This window comes from Nicotiana tabacum, chromosome 3 (genome assembly GCF_000715075.1).
Source record: "Nicotiana tabacum cultivar K326 chromosome 3, ASM71507v2, whole genome shotgun sequence".
NCBI classification, from domain to species: domain Eukaryota; kingdom Viridiplantae; phylum Streptophyta; class Magnoliopsida; order Solanales; family Solanaceae; genus Nicotiana; species Nicotiana tabacum.
Window position 1 is genome coordinate 193,140,548 of NC_134082.1, and position 17,162 is coordinate 193,157,709.

Below are 17,162 nucleotides of genomic sequence, written 5' to 3' on the forward strand. Positions count from 1 at the left end.
CCACTAACCACGAGCCTCGAATCACTTCCATTCGTCTCGAATCTTCATTTGAAGATTTGAGTCGAACCCGGATCTATGCCAAACCATCCCATCTTCATACCAAACACTCCCCTGACCTTCCTCGTAACCAAACCAAACTTGGTTTGGTCCGAATCTACCCACAACTCCCTAAAAATCAGATCTGGAAATCCAGACTTTAGAACACATGCACCTGGGGAATCCGGCCGGTTTGGACATGGGTTTGAGGTCTAATAGACCTTAATCAAGGCGTTCTCATGTGAGAACACCCTGATTAAAGTTTGTTCGGCCTCAAAAGTTCGAGGTTGAATCGGATTTGGGTCTGTTTGATTTAAACACTTTTGGTAAGTTTTCCTTTCTTGTGTTTTATTTCTAAATAAGTGGTCAGCATATCTCTTTGTGTTTGTTTGTTATTTTGTTATTTTTCATTCGGACTTCTTTCATCTCTGTAAAGACCTTTTATTTGGTCAATTGTTTTCTGTGTATGATTTGAATGTATTCTGTGATGTGCATGTTCGATTAGAGTAGTCGTCAAGCGAATTAATTCATATAGCCCTAGTAACTGAACAAAAACTGTCTGATGCCCTTTAGGTCCCTATATGTGTTGTCTATTTGAACGACTGATTATTACCTGTTATGATTAGTATAGTCGACTCGATAAATGTCGTCGATCAGTTTTCTATAACTAATGAGTCGAATGAGCTAATAATGTCGCATGACTAATTGAACCTTGCTATTGACTGAATGCCCCAGCATTGTTTGAAATGGTTTGTTTGCACTATAAAGCTGACTGAAAAGGTTCAGCCCAGCCAGTCTTGAGTTCGAACTTTCATCAGTTCAAAAATGCCCTGATGCTGCAATAGGCAGGGGCAGTAATAATCAAGGTTGACAGGGGTATTCTGGGGTGTTAAAAAGAACAGAAGTAATTAGTTTAAGTGAGCTGACAAATGGGGTACTAAATTAGGATTAAACTAATGCCAATGGGGGAACAAGACACAAGGGTATGAGGCTTAAATTGAATAATAAAATGATGCCCATAACTCCTGATTAAACAAAACCAGGCGTGGGGAATAAAGGGGGCTGACACCAAAAGATGCCTAGGCATGGGGCTTAAAGGGGTATGGGCAGGCTGCAAGTTGCAGCAAAAAGGGCAGCCTAGCTGCACTGAGTCATTTGGCTTATAAATAGGCCATTTGAGAACTGAAGAAGGGCTGGACTTTTAGTCTTCAGAAAAAAGAGAAAAAAGGTTGGAAAATTTTAGTCTTGAGAGGGATTTTGTGAGTTAAAGAAAAGTGAAGAAAAACAGAAAGAAATTTCCAGAAAATACTGTAACTGAACATTGTCCAAAACTGCATAAGAAATCAAGCTGGTCATCCTAACTAGGTTGATTACTGTTCCATTAAGAGAAGCCTGTGTATCTTCAGCTGTGATTGCTACTACATTGAGTTTTGTGTGTCGTACATTGAGTTGTAGTCTTCCTGATTGTTTGAAACTGTGCTGGTTGTGTACTGAGCTTTGGTGGTTACTGAATTTCCGTCGGCTATAGCACAAAATATTCTGGTTCTTTTCTCGATTGGTCTTGTTTCCTATCTTGTTTCCTGGGAATATTTGTCTGCTGTTCGACCAACGTGTGAACTTCATCTTCGTGGTTATTTGGTTGTTGCTGTGTTGTTGCTGAGCATCTGTTGTTGCTGTGTTTACTGCATACTGCCTAGCTGATCATTCCTTCCTTCTTTGTCCTCCATACCAGGTACACAATTACACTACCAATGTAACTCGAAAGTTTGAGCAATGAGTATAAAAGAGAAGATCTGCAGATGTTGTTTATATACATGTACTGTTATGTTGAATGTCATGTAATGTCTAATAGCTCATATTTGGGATACTGAAGTTAGCTTATAACCCTAGTTCATGTCAATATAGGGTATCGAATGATAATTGTATATGTATGCTGCTAGATAAAAGTGGTCTCAATGAATTAGGTTGCCTCTCAGATTTAGTTTGCTTTGCCGTATATGTTGTAATGCAGTCCAAGCATGAAATTTGTACATTGTAGATTAAGTTCTTCCCTTTCCAATAAATTGCCATATATAACTCCTAAAACCATGTTTCAAGATAAAGAACACAAATTCAGGGCCTCAACCTCATGAAGGTCGAGCCCAGGTCGAAGACAGACCAGGCAGGCCCGCGTCGAACGAGCAGGGGCCCAGGTCTGGCCAACCACGCGTGGGCTGGATTTGGGCCCATGATAATTTGTTTGGCCGACTGTGCACGCAACTTTGGTCCCGATTTTTTAAGCATTTCCGAATTCCATTACAAACAACTTGCTAGCATGTAATTAATTAGGATTATCTACCGTTTTCAATTGATAGAGACAAAAACGACAAGAAACGTAGTTGCTATAGGATATCCTTTTAAAATAAGAACGAGATGAGCCTCGATGAAAATAAACAAAACACGCATATGCGGGGCCCTTGTTAAATGTATATTATTGAAGCATTTAGTTTCCAGGACGGGTTGTTCAGCAAATCTCACAACCCTCCTAAAATAACAACACGTTAGTCCCTTTAGGACACGCTTTAATAAACCTTACCTTCTTAAACTCGGGTGCACATTGATGTGACCCAAATCCAAATCTCAACGGAGTTAAAGTGTGTCGACGACCATGGGTACATTGATTGTAACGCGGTTCGAGATACATTTTCACAACATTGCAATTCTTGATAAAAACAGTAAATGATAAAAGCGATTAAAAGTTAAATTTTGCATATAAGTTCACACTTGTATAAAATCAGATAATCAAGCCGAATATAACAGTTGAGCGACCGTGCTAGAACCACGGAACTCGGGAATGCCTAACACCTTCTCCCGGGTTAACAGAATTCCTTATCCGGATTTCTGGTACGCAGACTGTAATATAGAGTCATTATTTTCCTCGATTCGGGATTAAAATCGGTGACTTGGGACACCCTAAATCTCCCAAGTGGCGACTCTGAAATAATTAAACCAATCTCACTTCGATTGTCCTTTGATTGGAAAAACTCCCCTGCGCCCCGCGGGCGCGGCAAAAGGAGGTGTGACAGCGTTTTACTTTAACAGAAAGTTAGATGTTAAAGTAAAACGCAGTATAGTACTGCGTTTTACTTAAAAATTATTTTTTTAACTAATTCGCAGTACTATACTGCATTTTACTTTAACGCAATACACAACATTTGTTTTTTTTTGTAAAACGTAGTATAATACTGCGTTTTACACTAAAACGTACTATTATACTGCGTTTTACTCTGCCCACCAATTAACTGACATAAAAATAATTTAAATACATAAAACGTAGTATTGTACTGTGTTTTACATAGAAAAATTCTACACCCCAAGCTCGGACTTGCCTTATTTAAAGGCGTTTCAATTTTATGAAAATCCATTCAATACTTTACTTCAAACTTACGTTCATACTTCTCTCTTCTTCTTATCAATCATTTTTTTACAAATATCTGAAGTGCCAAAAATTAAGGGTTTCACTATATTGGGGGGGGGTGAGGTTGTGCTGGAGAATAACTCTGTGAGATATAGCTCACATCCACAGTGTCATGTTAAATTGCCGCTTACTATGGAGTACGATAAATTGGTATCGTTGTTACGTAAAAAAATGAGTGATAGGCGGCGTTCAGTTAACCTTAAAGTAACCGGTAGATTTATGTATTCAGTGACTCCGCAGGGGTTTGCTTATTATTCTGAGTTTAACATCGAGGATGATGAAACTCTTAGAGATTTTTTACGGATTCCGGATGAATACATGGAATTTAATGTAATAAAATTATTGGAAATGTACGTCAACGTGGAAAACGTTCCCAATAATGAGGGCTTGCATAGTAGGGATAACCCCCAATCGTCGGGTGGTTATTCTGGAGCAGTTTTTGCCGGACAGATTGCTGATGAAAGAGCTTGCCTTGATTTAAACTTGTCACCACCGGCGAATGAGCAGCCACAAAATAATTTTTCGACTTTATATAATCAACAAGACGACTGGTAAACTTCAATTTTACTACGCTTTAGCGATGTTTATTTTATGTTTTAATTGAATTTGTATTAACACTCATATTATTCATAGGGGTACCGTCCGAATATGAATTTTACAAGTTATGACCCTACCCCTAGTTGGAATATGCATAGTTCTGGAGTATTGAACCACGGTGGTCCATCCGGGAGTCATCACCAACAAGAAAATATCCATCATGAAACGTCAAGACAGTACGACTTGTAAGTAAAGTGATGTAGCTACATCTAAAGTATTTATCTAGTTGGGTAACTTATCATTTTGTTCTTTTTGTGCAGTGAAAACGAGCTTCTTGAAGCTCCTGACCTCACACAATTGCCCATAGACGACGTATTTACTCGTGATTTGGCAGATGCGCAGATTCAGGAAGATAATAGTGATTATAACAACAATGCGGATGAGTCTGGGGATGACACACCCTTCCATGATGAGGGTGATGAGGAGGAGGAAGTGAATGTTGAACCTGAGCTGACGAGAGAGCATGTTCCTCCACCTCCTGCTAGACCAAGAGTGTACGAGTCCCACGTGCCATTTCATGAGCGGAATATTCCCTGACTTGATAATTTTCCAAGTATGCCTAACGTGGATGCCCTCACAAGGGATGATTAAGAATATCGGTCAGCGATGTGGGATGAGTCTAGATCAGCTGTTCTGACAAAGGGCATGTATTTCCCCGATAAAGCTCGCCTAATTAGGGCTGTAAAAATCTACAGTATAAGAGAGTACCGTGAGATGACGGTAAGTGAGTCAACTACGGAGAAATACAAGGCTGTATGCCATAGAGACTTTATGGGTTGTCACTGGATATTGCGTTCCACCAAGAAGAAATCAGGTTTGTGGAAAGTGGGTAAATTTATTTGTGAGCACAGATATGAAATGGACACATACAATGAGAATCACTTCAACTTGGATGTGGACTTGACTTCTCTTGTCTTGATTCCATATTTGGAAGTGTCCATTAGGTTCAAGATTAAAGAGTGTATTACGGCCGTCCACCAGGAGTATGGTTGTACTATAACCAAAAAAAGGCATATCTCGGTCGCAAACGTGCCTTTGAACTTATTTATGGTGACTAGGATAAGTCTTTTTCAAATCTGCCCAGGTACATGGTTGCACTGCAACACTTTAACCCCGTGATTGTTGTTGAATGGAGGCGTGAGCAGAGTCCGGACAGACCCGAATATATTTTTAACTATGTGTTATGGTCATTTAAACCAGCAATTGATGGTTTTGTGCATTGTCGTCCTGTTATTTCCATAGACGGTACTCATGTCTATGGAAGTATGATATTAAGCTTTTGATTGCAGTTGCAGTAGATGTCAACGGGCAAATATTTCCACTAGCTTTTTCCATATGTGCCAACGAAAGCGAAGAGACGTGGACACTTTTTTTGAACCACTTGAAGCAGCACGTTGTCAAACAGCGTTCAGGTATTTGTCTAATATCTTATCAGCATGGTGGTATTTTAAGTTATGAATATGCATACCACCGTTACTGTGTGCGCCTGAAGGCCAATTTCCAGAAGAAATATCCAGACAAGGCCTTGCATGACTTAATATGGATGGCTGCAACTGAGCACCAGCAATGCAAATTCACGAGGCGCATAGAAGCGATCCTGCAGTTAGAACCACGAGCATATATTTGGTTGATGGGGCATGAGCTTCACATGTGGACATTGCATATTGATGGCGGCAGACGATGGGGAGCCCTCACTACAAATGTGTCGGAGTCATTAACCGAGTTGTTGAAGTCTGCCCGTGGACTGCCTGTCACTACCATGGTCCGCATGACATTCAAACAGAGTGCAGAGAGGTTTGTTGAAAGGCATGCAACTGCATCAACATTAATGGACAGGGGTGTTCAATTTATGCCAATACCCATGAGAAGATTTGAAAGGTCTAGGAGGCGAGCATAGTGGCATTCATTTCTTCAGTACGATCATGAACGGGGTGTTTTTGAAGTTAAGACCGCTATCCGCGGACACCGTGGGAATAATCTACAGACGGTGAATGAAAATAGAAGGTTATGTTCATGTGGGAAATGGACCATCTACCACATGCCGTGCGCACATGCGTTGAAGTGTTTTCAACAAGTTGGATATGGGGCAACAAACTATATTGATAGGCAATATAGTGTTGTTGCATACGTAGACACGTATAGTGGGAAGTTGCAGCCATTAGGTGCTAAGCATTATTGGCCGCCAGAAACTTTTAAGATGATATGTAACAAGGACTATTTGCGCAAGTTGCAAGTGCAAAAGAGAACGCGTATACGGAACCAAATGGTTGTTGGTGACACTGTTTATGCGCGTAAAAGTGGCATATGCTCGCAAACAGGACACGACCGTCGTAAATGTCCTTCAGGTGGTGTGCGTGGCGATGGTAATCCGGCTCCTGGTGCAAGTTCGTCGAATGTACCCAACTATCAAGGATACCCCTACTCTTTTGTTTTGGTATTTTTTTTTGGTAATACGTATTTGTACTTGTGTATGTTGCAATATATATCAAATAAAATTATGTTCCACAATCTGGAATGAGTGAAGAAAAAGTTGTTTAATTGTAGGAAAATGTAATATGTAAAGCGTGGTTTAATAGTTTCATATAACAACACAAGCACTTAAACTTAACTTCTACTTCAATTAAAATAAATTTTAGTACACATACATGCCAATACATACCACTTCAATACATGCCATACATGCCAATTCAATTAAAATAAAATATTACTACAGCACAAACACAAACATAACAGATAATAAAAATACATGAAATATGAAAAATACACTAAACACATACATGCCAATGTTTAGTCCCGATTGTCATTTATTCTCCGCTCCAACCACTTAAATCGTTCATCCATTTGTTCTTTTTCTTCTTCTACCTCTTTCAGTTTCGCCTTCACCTCCGCAAGTTCCCGTTTATATTTTTTTTATGTTCCTTTTGTGCTTCACAATTCCATTGTGCTTTCCATTTTTCTTTTCCCACCTCCTTCAGTTTCACCCTCATTTCTACAATAATTCTATCGCTTTCTCTTTGTATTTCTCGTTGGCATAAACACATATTATGAAGAAATTGTAGTTGTTCTCTGTAGCATTCCTGATAACATGGTTCATCAACCCATTCCTCAAAATCACAAATAACATTGCCGGGAACCTTGTATAACTGGTTCATACAGCACCAGTAGCGGCGTCCAACTTCACCACCGTCCCAACAATTTTGCATCGAGCATCTTTTCCACAGTTGCACTTTAGTGGACGAAGAGGTTGAGCCATTTAATGAAATATTTGCTTTTAGTAAAAAAACCTTACTTTTAATGAAATATTTGCTTTTACTAATTTTTGAGCACACAAAATAACTACAATGAGGCCGTTATTTATAGGCGAGACAAAATATATAAAGCGTGGTATAGTATTGTGTTTTATGGAGTTGTCTTGTCGTTCTGAAAAAGGTGAAAACTATCTGGAAAAAGCTGCTTTATTGCAGAAAAATTTAATATATAAAGCGAGGTATAGTACTGCATTTTATGGAGTTGTCTTGTCGTTCTGAAAAAGATAAAAACCATGTGAAAAAGGCTGCTATATTGCAGAAAAATTTAATATATAAAGCGTGGTATAGTACTGCATTTTATGGTTTTAGTTATCCTTTGTGCAGTAATGGTTTTAGTTCTACTGTTTGTTTTTGTGTTACGTTTGCAATGTTTGTGTTTCTTGTGTACTGTTTAAGTAAAATTGTTGTTCAAACGCAATTAAAATAAAAATATTGTTAAAAGATAATTGTTACCATTATTTACATAATGCACTATTTATACAAAGTAAAAACATAAGTAAATCAGTGAGTCTCGCAACCTGTGTGCTGCAGTGCTGCTGCCGGCCTAAGTCGCATCCCCTGCCGCCCGGGTACACTATCTGGATCATCGTCATCAAGCCACCTCTTTATGTGAGGATGTGCAGCAGCATCGACACCGCAGCTGGAAGGATCAGAAGAATATGTTATCGGGCCGTCAGCAACCTACAAAACAAGTAGTAATCTTAGCATGTGAAAAAGTATATTTGTATTGTACGTGTTGAGTCAAAAAATATTTTCTCACCGTGGTTTCGTCGGCCGCCTGAGTATATGCATCCGTGGTGTCCTCATCAAAGCATGTAGTGGCCTCAAAGATGGGTTGGGACAAAACCTACATAAGAAAGTTAAAAATTAATTAATGTCAGCTCATTAAGGAAAAGAAAACAAATTGAAATTTTAAAGTAATACAAACATACCTACGTCTGTGGTAGATCCGCATCAACCGCCGGGGATGAGGCATAACTCAACCTGCGCCCGCCATCCACATCCTGGGTGGGCCGATCCTCAGCTGCGGTAGATGGGCATGCAAAGTACTGGACTACATCCCCGTCGAATGTACCCGTGATCGACAATGCTCCTGACGGGGTAACCTGCGATGCTGGCAGAGATAGCTGAAGGCTGTACGAAGGCATGCTGTTGGAAGGCTCATCTACCCGAGGTATATAACCCGGTTGATCATCTCCAAGCGCCTCAACTCCAAAGTCCTCATCATGTCCCTCAACAGGTGGGTCGACAGGTGCCTTAACGCCCCCTTGCTGGGGACCACCTCCTTGCCGTCCCCCGCAACCCAGTGGGGCACCCCTCCCTCGTGGGACACCCCTACCTCGATGGTAGTCCTCTGGTGCCGCATACTGAGCCTCGTGGTACAACCTCGCGGCATCTCTCACCTAAAACAGGGTCCGACGAGCCAACTGTGCCACTCGCCGGCCATAGTCAACGACTGCAGGGATGTCGGTATGCTGTTGCATCTCCTGTCCCAACTGGTAGAGGTGATGATGCCCAATAGCATGTGAAACATTTAAAATATTAATTAAATAACGCTATATCACAATTATACGATATTAATAAGCCAAAAAACATACCAGTGCCTCGTGCCTCCCGGCGTATGGTCTGTAGTGCTCGCCAAGTACATGAATGGGGTTCCCGATAATCAGTCGGGTGTGATAGCGGTACCATGACGCATACAAATGAATAGTGGTCTCCTAGGTAAATGTAGGTGCTGGCAGAATACGGTCAGCTCGCTCCTCCCAAATATGGACCTGCTGCTCTAGCCATCCCATATATATATCGTCCAGCTTGACACGGTCATCCCGCTGATAGTGTGTAGCCACCTATCCAGGCTCCCCCGGTATAGGCTGGGGACGGTGAAACTGGCGAAGCACACGCTCTGTGGCATGATACTCAACCATATCGAAGAAGATCATCGGGATGGAGGTTCTCCAAAGCAGTTGATCGACTGAGCAATAAACAGGCAGCTGAGCTAGCAACTCATCGCTGTATGGCGTCCAGATGAACTACCAAATAATAACATAAAAGTGAGTATGCGCAACACAACTCAATTTAAAACAAGTAAGTGTAGGTACATATTTACCTGTCCGTCCACCAACATATCTAGCACATCCCTGATAAGGGGGAGATTGTGATGAGCATCGGTCCCTCGGTAGTTCCCACGCCGGAGAATCCACCTAGAAGATAGAGGGATAAACGGATAAGACTCACCGGGCGCAAGTGGTGGTAGATGTGGCTGCAACGGCATGATCCGCTGCCAGGCCCAAACCTAAGATAAAAGGTTGATGTAAAATTTATGAGTCATTTCGACCATATAGAATTCGGAGTAATGAATAGAGTATTCGAAAATGTTGTCACCTGTAGGAGGGGCAGAAAATCACATATGTCCACCGCTGGGCCCATGCTCGACCGGCACATGCTCCTATACAGGTATGCGAGAACAGCAGCACCCCAGCTGTACTGGGGTAAATCATCCAGCTGCTGAAGATGATGGAGAAAGCGCATACTCACGAGACTCCCCGAAGTGTTCGGGAACAAGACACACCCGAAAAACAGGAGCAGCGCCAACCGCGTGTACCTCTGAATATGGAGATCCTCCATCTCACCGGTAATGTCTGGGTGCAAAACAGCCATATGATCTCTAATGGCTGACAAAGCAATGCGACTGCCCCCAACATCATCCTGAGGTCTATAACCAGTAAACTGCCCCATCATATCCAAAAACTGTGCACGCATTATGGATCTAATGTACTAGGGCAGTGCCACGGCCCATCCATCTACGCGCAGCCCGTACAAAACCTGAACATCCTCCAGCGTGATGGTGTCCTCTCCAGTGGGCAAGTGAAAAGTGTGCGTCTCCGGTCGCCACTACAATACCAAGGCCGTGATGAGAGACCAATCAAGTTTTATCCGTCCAAGCTCAAAAATCGTATAGAAGCCCGTAGCCTATAGGCGCGCGACTACGCGGGCATGGAAAGGATGCTCCACGATGAACTCCCACAAATCGTCAAGTCTCCTGGGGCGGAGAGCCTGCATCGATAACTGTCCCTCCTATACAAAGGAGGACCTATGGTCGCCCTGCAACAGTAGTAGCTAATCCTCGGCAGGTCCAGGATGCGCAGACGGAGGAAAGTTCATATCGTCTACTATAATTTAAACAAAATTAATTGTGTGTGTTAGTTTAAGGAATTAAATAATTAATTATGTTTAAAATTGGACTGAATAATTATGTATGGGTTCCAGGCTTGATTTTTGAGGCCCGGTAGCACCGAGTTATCTTTAATTATTATGTTTGTCAAGTTCAACATTTTTAGAATTTTGTTAGTTTAAGGAATTAAATTAAAAATTATTGAATTGGACTGAATAATTATGTATGGGTTCCATGCTCAATATTTGAGGCCCGGTAGCACCAAGTTATCTTTAATTATTATGCGTGTCAATTTCAACATGTTTAGAATTTTGTTAGTTTAAGGAATTAAATTAAAAATTATTGAATTGGACTGAATAATTATGTATGGGTTCCAGGCTCGATATTTGAGGCCTGGTAGCACCAAGTTATCTTTAATTATTATGCGTGTCAATTTCAACATTTTTAGAATTTTGTTAGTTTAAAGAATTAAATTAAAAATTATTAAATTGGACTGAATAATTATGTATGAGTTCCAGACTCGATATTTGTGGCCCGGTAGCACCAAATTATCTTTAATTATTATGTGTGTCAATTTCAACATTTTTAGAATTTTGTTAGTTTAAGGAATTAAATTAAAAATTATTGAATTAGACTGAATAATTATGTATGAGTTCCAGGCTCGATATTTGAGGCCCGGTAGCACCAAGCTATCCTTAATTATTATGCGTGTCAATTTCAACATTTTTAGAATTTTGTTAGCTTAATAAATTAAATAATTAATTATGTTTAAAATTGGGCTGAATAATTATGTATGGGTTCCATGCTCGATATTGGAGTTAATTTTACAACATATATTAATTTGCTACTTTTGTAAGTTTATTGTTATAAATTAAATAATTAATTTTGTAAAGTATAATTGGATAGAGTTTGCAGTTACTACATACTTAAACTACATAGACTCTACGCTAAAAGGTTCTATATTTTACTACACTAAAAGGCTCTATATTTTACTACACTAAAAGGCTCTATATTTTACTACGCTAAAAGGCTATTTATTTTACTACGCTAAAAGGTCACTATTACATATAAAAACAACTAACAAAAAATACAAATATGAACAACAAACAAAATAAATAATATTAATTTTTTAACAATACAAATAATTCATCAAATTTTAACAATTTTTTGTACCAAAGCTAATAAATCAATCCGGGTATAAATAAGATACAAATTTAAACATAAACATAACACAAATTAACATGGAAACACATTAAACAATACAAATATGCACGTATTATACGAGTTTCGACACAAACAAAATCGAAATACCTCGATTTAAGTTTTTTTGAATTTGATTGAAATCAAATTTTTGCACCCGAAAGAAGGAATCCAAAGCTTATCTTGTGTGTGGGACCTACACTCCTTGCTCTTTAGGTGACGGGTGGGGCCCAATTTTTTTTTTAAAGTTTGACCAGGGGGGACCAGCAGAATCCGAAATTTTTTAATGGGGTTCGTCGGTTCTATGGTCCAAGGAAGAAAAAGGGGCTTTATTTTATTAAAGCAATTCTCAGTATTATACTACGTTTTAGACACAGTATAATACTGCGAATTGCTTTAATAAAATATAACTGGGCCCAGATTTTAAGTAAAACGCAGTATAGTACTGCGAATTAGTTTAAAAAAATAATTTTTAAGTAAAACGCAGTACTATACTATGTTTTACTTTAACAGCTAACTTTCCGTTAAAGTAAAACGCAGTATAGTACTGTATTTTACCTAGTTATGTAACTTTTTTTTAACATTACAAATGTACTTTGTGTCCAAAAAAACATCAAAAAGGTTTCGGACTCTTCCTTGTCCCCCTCCCCCTCCCCCTCCCCCAAGTGGACCCATAAAAGTTTGACAAAGTTGCAAATCAGCCTTGTCAGGATACTCTTCATAGCTGCTCTTAAATAGGGCTGTCAAATTTGGCCTAAGTCCAAATAACCTCTTCAACCCGCTCAAGGTTGGATTGGTTATTGACTCGCCCATTTATTAAACTCAATTTATCTTGACTCAACAATTTAAGTTGAGTTAATTTTTAGCTTAAATTGATGCATAAGTAATTTTGTCAAAATATTTTAAAAATAAATTAATTTTTTTGGTAGATATATTATATATGATCATAACAAAAGAAAAAAAATCTCATTTAGTAATTATAAAGTTCATAAGAAAACAACATATATTAACTAAAGATTGATAAAAGTTGTACGGGTTGAACTATAACTCAAATTTTAGTTTATCTTAACTCAAAGTAACTTTTAGACAGATTATTCCACCAATCCAAAAAATAACTCAACCTATTTTAATCGGCCCAACCTGTCCATCTACGCCCCTAATGCTCTAGAATGTTACTGCAATTCCTTAAAGAATAATTGTGCAGTTGTGTGCCTAACCCAATTGTCATTACAAAAATCATACAAGGAAACACAACAATGATAAAGTTCCAAACTTTCATGCTTAATATCTAGTCCCAATTGACATTATTAAAACCAGATAAGGAAGAAACTTCGAAAAAGTCCAAAATTTCCATGCTTAGCAGAAAATAAATTAAAAAATGTGGGGTCCAATGCTTAATTCTATTGAAACTAGACATTCTTTCTCATCTCTACTGTTTAGGATAAACACAAATTTGGCCTTGTCAATAGTGAGTTCACAGTAAGAATGGAAAACCAAGAACAGGGGTCCAAATCAAGAGTTATGAAGGTAGACTCTAAGGAATCATGGGATTTCCATGTTAATCAAGCCACAGTTCAAGGATGCCCTGTAAGTAAAACCTGCATGGCTATTTAAATCTTGATTTTTTTTTACCTGTGAGTTTAAGCTTTTCCAAGAATATTCCCCCTTGTATTCGTGATTGAAGCTTATTCTTTTCTTCAAGTTGGAAACTCTTTTTTGGAGTTTTTTATTTGTAATATGTGTCAATTCATTTTTCCCTTTTTTTTGTTTGTTTGTTTGTAGATTGTGGCACACTTTACTGCTGCTTGGTGTATTCCCTCTGTGGCAATGAACCCCTTTATGGAGGAGTTGGCTTCTATGTACCAAAATACTATTTCTTTTCTCACAATTGATGTGGATGAGGTCAAGGTAATTTCTTTAGCCCTTTGGTGTAAAAGACACTACTTTAAAGCTTAATAGATGTAGAAATTTCCTTTGCTGAACCTACTGTTAAGTGCCAAAGAATGGTCTGGTCAAGGGAGGTTAGTTGCCCGTGGCCAGAGGCGGATCCATGATTAAATTTAATAGGTTCAGCTTTTAATATTTTTAGTATTGAACTCATTATACTGTTAAAATTATGAGTTCAAATCTAATACTTGTTGAGATTTTAGTAGGTTTTTACATATAGATTTATACTATGTGTCAAAAGTTATGGTTCAGTTGAATCCGTAGGGGAAAGGCTCATCCGCCCCTGCCCGTGGTTGTGGCATCCCCTTCCATGGTATAAGATTTTTAATGGTAGTGTCTATTATATTGTGTGTCTTCCTGACTTTAGTTAAAGTGGTAAAAGGAAATGCAGGACTTTAATGCATGTGACATAGCTGAATTGATGTCTTATACTAGTCCTTTTTAGCTTTCCAGTAGTATATCTCTCTAATTAAATGCAGCATGTTGAGATCTCATAAGCATAAGTATAAAAGATAGCGAGAACCCAATTATCGGGCTGTACCAATTCATCCTTGTCTACAAGTTTGTCGATACTATCCGTCTAAAAGCTCACATCTTCATCAGGAAGGAACTTTGAGACAGAGATTTGGAAAAGGATGTGATATATAAGACTAGATATATCCTCTGATCAAACATTTAGTTGTCACGAACTGTTCTGGTTTCTATCAACCTTGGGTTTAATTGGTCTTGCTTTTACAACATAGTTTGATGTCATAGGTAGTGATTTCATTTGGCATCATGAGGGTCTTTTATAAATCCATTACACCAAGAAAAAAAATTGGTCCTCAAACTGATGACTCTTAGAATGTCCTTAATTGAGATCATCTCTTTTATTTCTCTTTCACTCAAACGTGTAATTCATGAGAAAACAATTTTAAATCTCTTTAGTTTCATGAGCTACTGATGCACGCATATCATGCCTGTCTCAGAGAGTTGCTTAGTTGTGTGGCCTTACTTGTCTTCATCTGTTCCAATGTCTTATAGAGTCTTGGTTATGAGTTATGACGAATCAGTCATACAATGATGTCAGAATAATCTCATACGCATGCAATATGCCAATATTACATTGTGCAACAAGAATATGTTCGTAGACAAAGTGAATAACACAATTAGTTTCATAAAGTGGTGATTCCTTTTGCCTGTCTACTATGATGAGCCTTTCAATTTGACGAGGAGGCAACTCCTGTTGTAAAAAGGCTGTGTCTTTTTCTACCTAGTTAGTATCATCCACTTGAAAAAGAGATTTGCATGAAAAGGAATTGTTTGGAGAATAAGATGCTTCAGATGGAATTTGTTTCACTAAAAATCCTCCAACTCCCTAGTGAAACAGGCTTAAGTTTGAGCTTTTGGATTGTCTGCTTAGCTTGTATGCTACAACTTACTATTGTTTTGCTTACATGAGTGGGTCAGAGAGATCAACATCTCTATTGTTTTGCTGAAAAGTTTTTCTACCCTTTCTATTTTCTGGTGTAATATTCCGAGTTTCACTTTTTCTATTAAAGGCATTTATTCTCTAGCTGTCCCAACTTGACACTTGGGGCCAATTAAACTTGACACTTGGGGCTAATTGGCTTCTACAAAGTCATTTGATATTGTTCGCAACTTCACATGATTGTCAAATGTCAACTGAGTCAACCATAATGGTATTTTTTGTCATGTCTTCACCCAATGTAAAAAAAATTGTTTTGCTGTTCTTCATTTCCTGAAATATTGAGCATTCAGGAAGACTTACATCTCTCACTATAGTACTTCTAGAAATCCTCCCTTACCTTTCTCTCGAAAAATACTTGAAATCTGAAGAAATTAAAACCATGAAATGATTTCCAAAGAAGTAATGTCTAACACACAATGTTGGAATTTCCCATATTGAATCAGAGAATAACCACTTGGTTTTCGTCTTTCAATTTAACAAGATATAAGCTCATTGATCTTTAAGATATTTAAGAGTAGAATAGTCTTTTCAATTATTTGCAAGTGGCCAAGTTGAGAGATTCTTCCTCTCCTGGTCGCAAATCTTCTTATGTGCATTGCAATCAGACACGGAATATGCAAATATTTTGTCTAGGGAAAGGCTTCACGTTTTATAATCATAAAATATAATGCAATCACTTCAGATACTGTCTAGCATTACCATAGATATGTTAGATTAATACTACAAGATTCTCGTTTGTAGAGTGAGTTTGATGATTATCTAACCGGATTCTTCTCCAGCGATTCCTGATCTTTTCTCTATTAGTTGTGGATGGAGAATCTGATTGATAATAGCTAGGTATTTGCATTAATTTTCGTAACGAAAAAAATAATAATTCAAGTTCTAACTAGTATGAAACTGTATTCTAGGAAACCAAATGCATTTATCATTTTGACATTGAAGTGATCGTTGATCAGCTACCAGCGAACCCGTTAAGATTTTCTTTAGCTACCTAGTTTCTAATCTCTGTTTCTGAAACAGTACTCCTCTGTTGTCTATTTGATCTGTTGAAAATCCAATGGCACAAACCTTCGTTGACAGATGAATTTCTCCATGTTGTCTGAAGAAACTATTGTCCACATTCAAATGCAAGATTTTGTTATTTGTTGTATGTCTTATTCCTTTTCAGTCTTGCTAGTTTCTGGTGTTAAAAAGGCTGTATATCACAACCTAACTGCTTATACTGGTAAATATGGCAGCTATATTGTATTTAGCTACGATAGAGAACCTTTTAAGTTTTAAGCAAGGACTCTGAGTTTCAGGTTCCACCTAATATACGCAGATTAAAATGTTTGAATCTTGTTTTACCGGGATGATAGGTTGGTGATTCACATTATTTTTGTTTTTGTTTGCCAGGAGGTGGCTAGCAAATATGAGGTGAAAGCCATGCCAACATTTCTTCTGCTGAAAGATGGAGTGCCAGTAGACAAGCTAGTTGGTGCAAATCCAGATGAGATAAGGAAAAGGGTTCAAAGTTTTGCTCACTCCTACCCTACAGATATAGCCTAGTCCAAATAATACATATATTTTGTTATATAATGTACTGAAAAACAGATTATTTGAGTGTGTGGCTTGTGCTATTTCATCGTTAAATTGTAGATAATTCCATATCCACTTATAGAACACTGTTTAATAATAGTGCTTTTCTGTCTTCAAAGCGTGTAAGTAACAGATAAGTTTAACTTAATTACCCTATGAATGGCTTTTGTGGACACTGAGAAGGTATTTGGCCTTGTGTAAGATAGTGGTCCTGGAATCTATGTGCATGCCAAGCGCGAAAAAGGAATCAGAAAACGAAAGGGCTCTGTGTCATTTCTCCTTGCACTAGTAAAGGAGCGATAACTGAGACTCGTGTTTTTATTTCAACTTACTGCGAATTATTAATTTGAATTTTTTGTTTTTTATTTCTTTTATGGATGTCGCTATTGTTTGACC

At 38.3% G+C, this 17,162-nt stretch overlaps 1 protein-coding gene across 1 annotated transcript; it reads left to right on the forward strand.

The window, feature by feature from the left end:
* The first annotated feature begins 13,061 nt into the window (after positions 1-13,061).
* LOC107810789 (thioredoxin-like protein CXXS1) lies at positions 13,062-16,884 on the forward strand. Its single transcript, XM_016635617.2, has 3 exons — positions 13,062-13,357; positions 13,553-13,678; positions 16,584-16,884. The coding sequence occupies exons 1-3, from the start codon at positions 13,256-13,258 to the stop codon at positions 16,734-16,736; spliced, it is 381 nt and encodes a 126-aa protein (XP_016491103.1). The 5' UTR covers positions 13,062-13,255; the 3' UTR covers positions 16,737-16,884.
* The last annotated feature ends 278 nt before the right edge of the window (positions 16,885-17,162 follow it).

What these genes read in the sequence shown, in the direction of transcription:
- LOC107810789 (XM_016635617.2), top strand. Translation starts at nt 13,256, where the DNA reads ATGGAAAACCAAGAACAGGGGTCCAAATCAAGAGTTATGAAGGTAGAC. An exon ending in CCACAGTTCAAGGATGCCCT is followed by an intron (nt 13,358 to 13,552) that starts GTAAGTAAAACC and finishes GTTTGTTTGTAG; the next exon opens with ATTGTGGCACACTTTACTGC. An exon ending in TTGATGTGGATGAGGTCAAG is followed by an intron (nt 13,679 to 16,583) that starts GTAATTTCTTTA and finishes TTTGTTTGCCAG; the next exon opens with GAGGTGGCTAGCAAATATGA.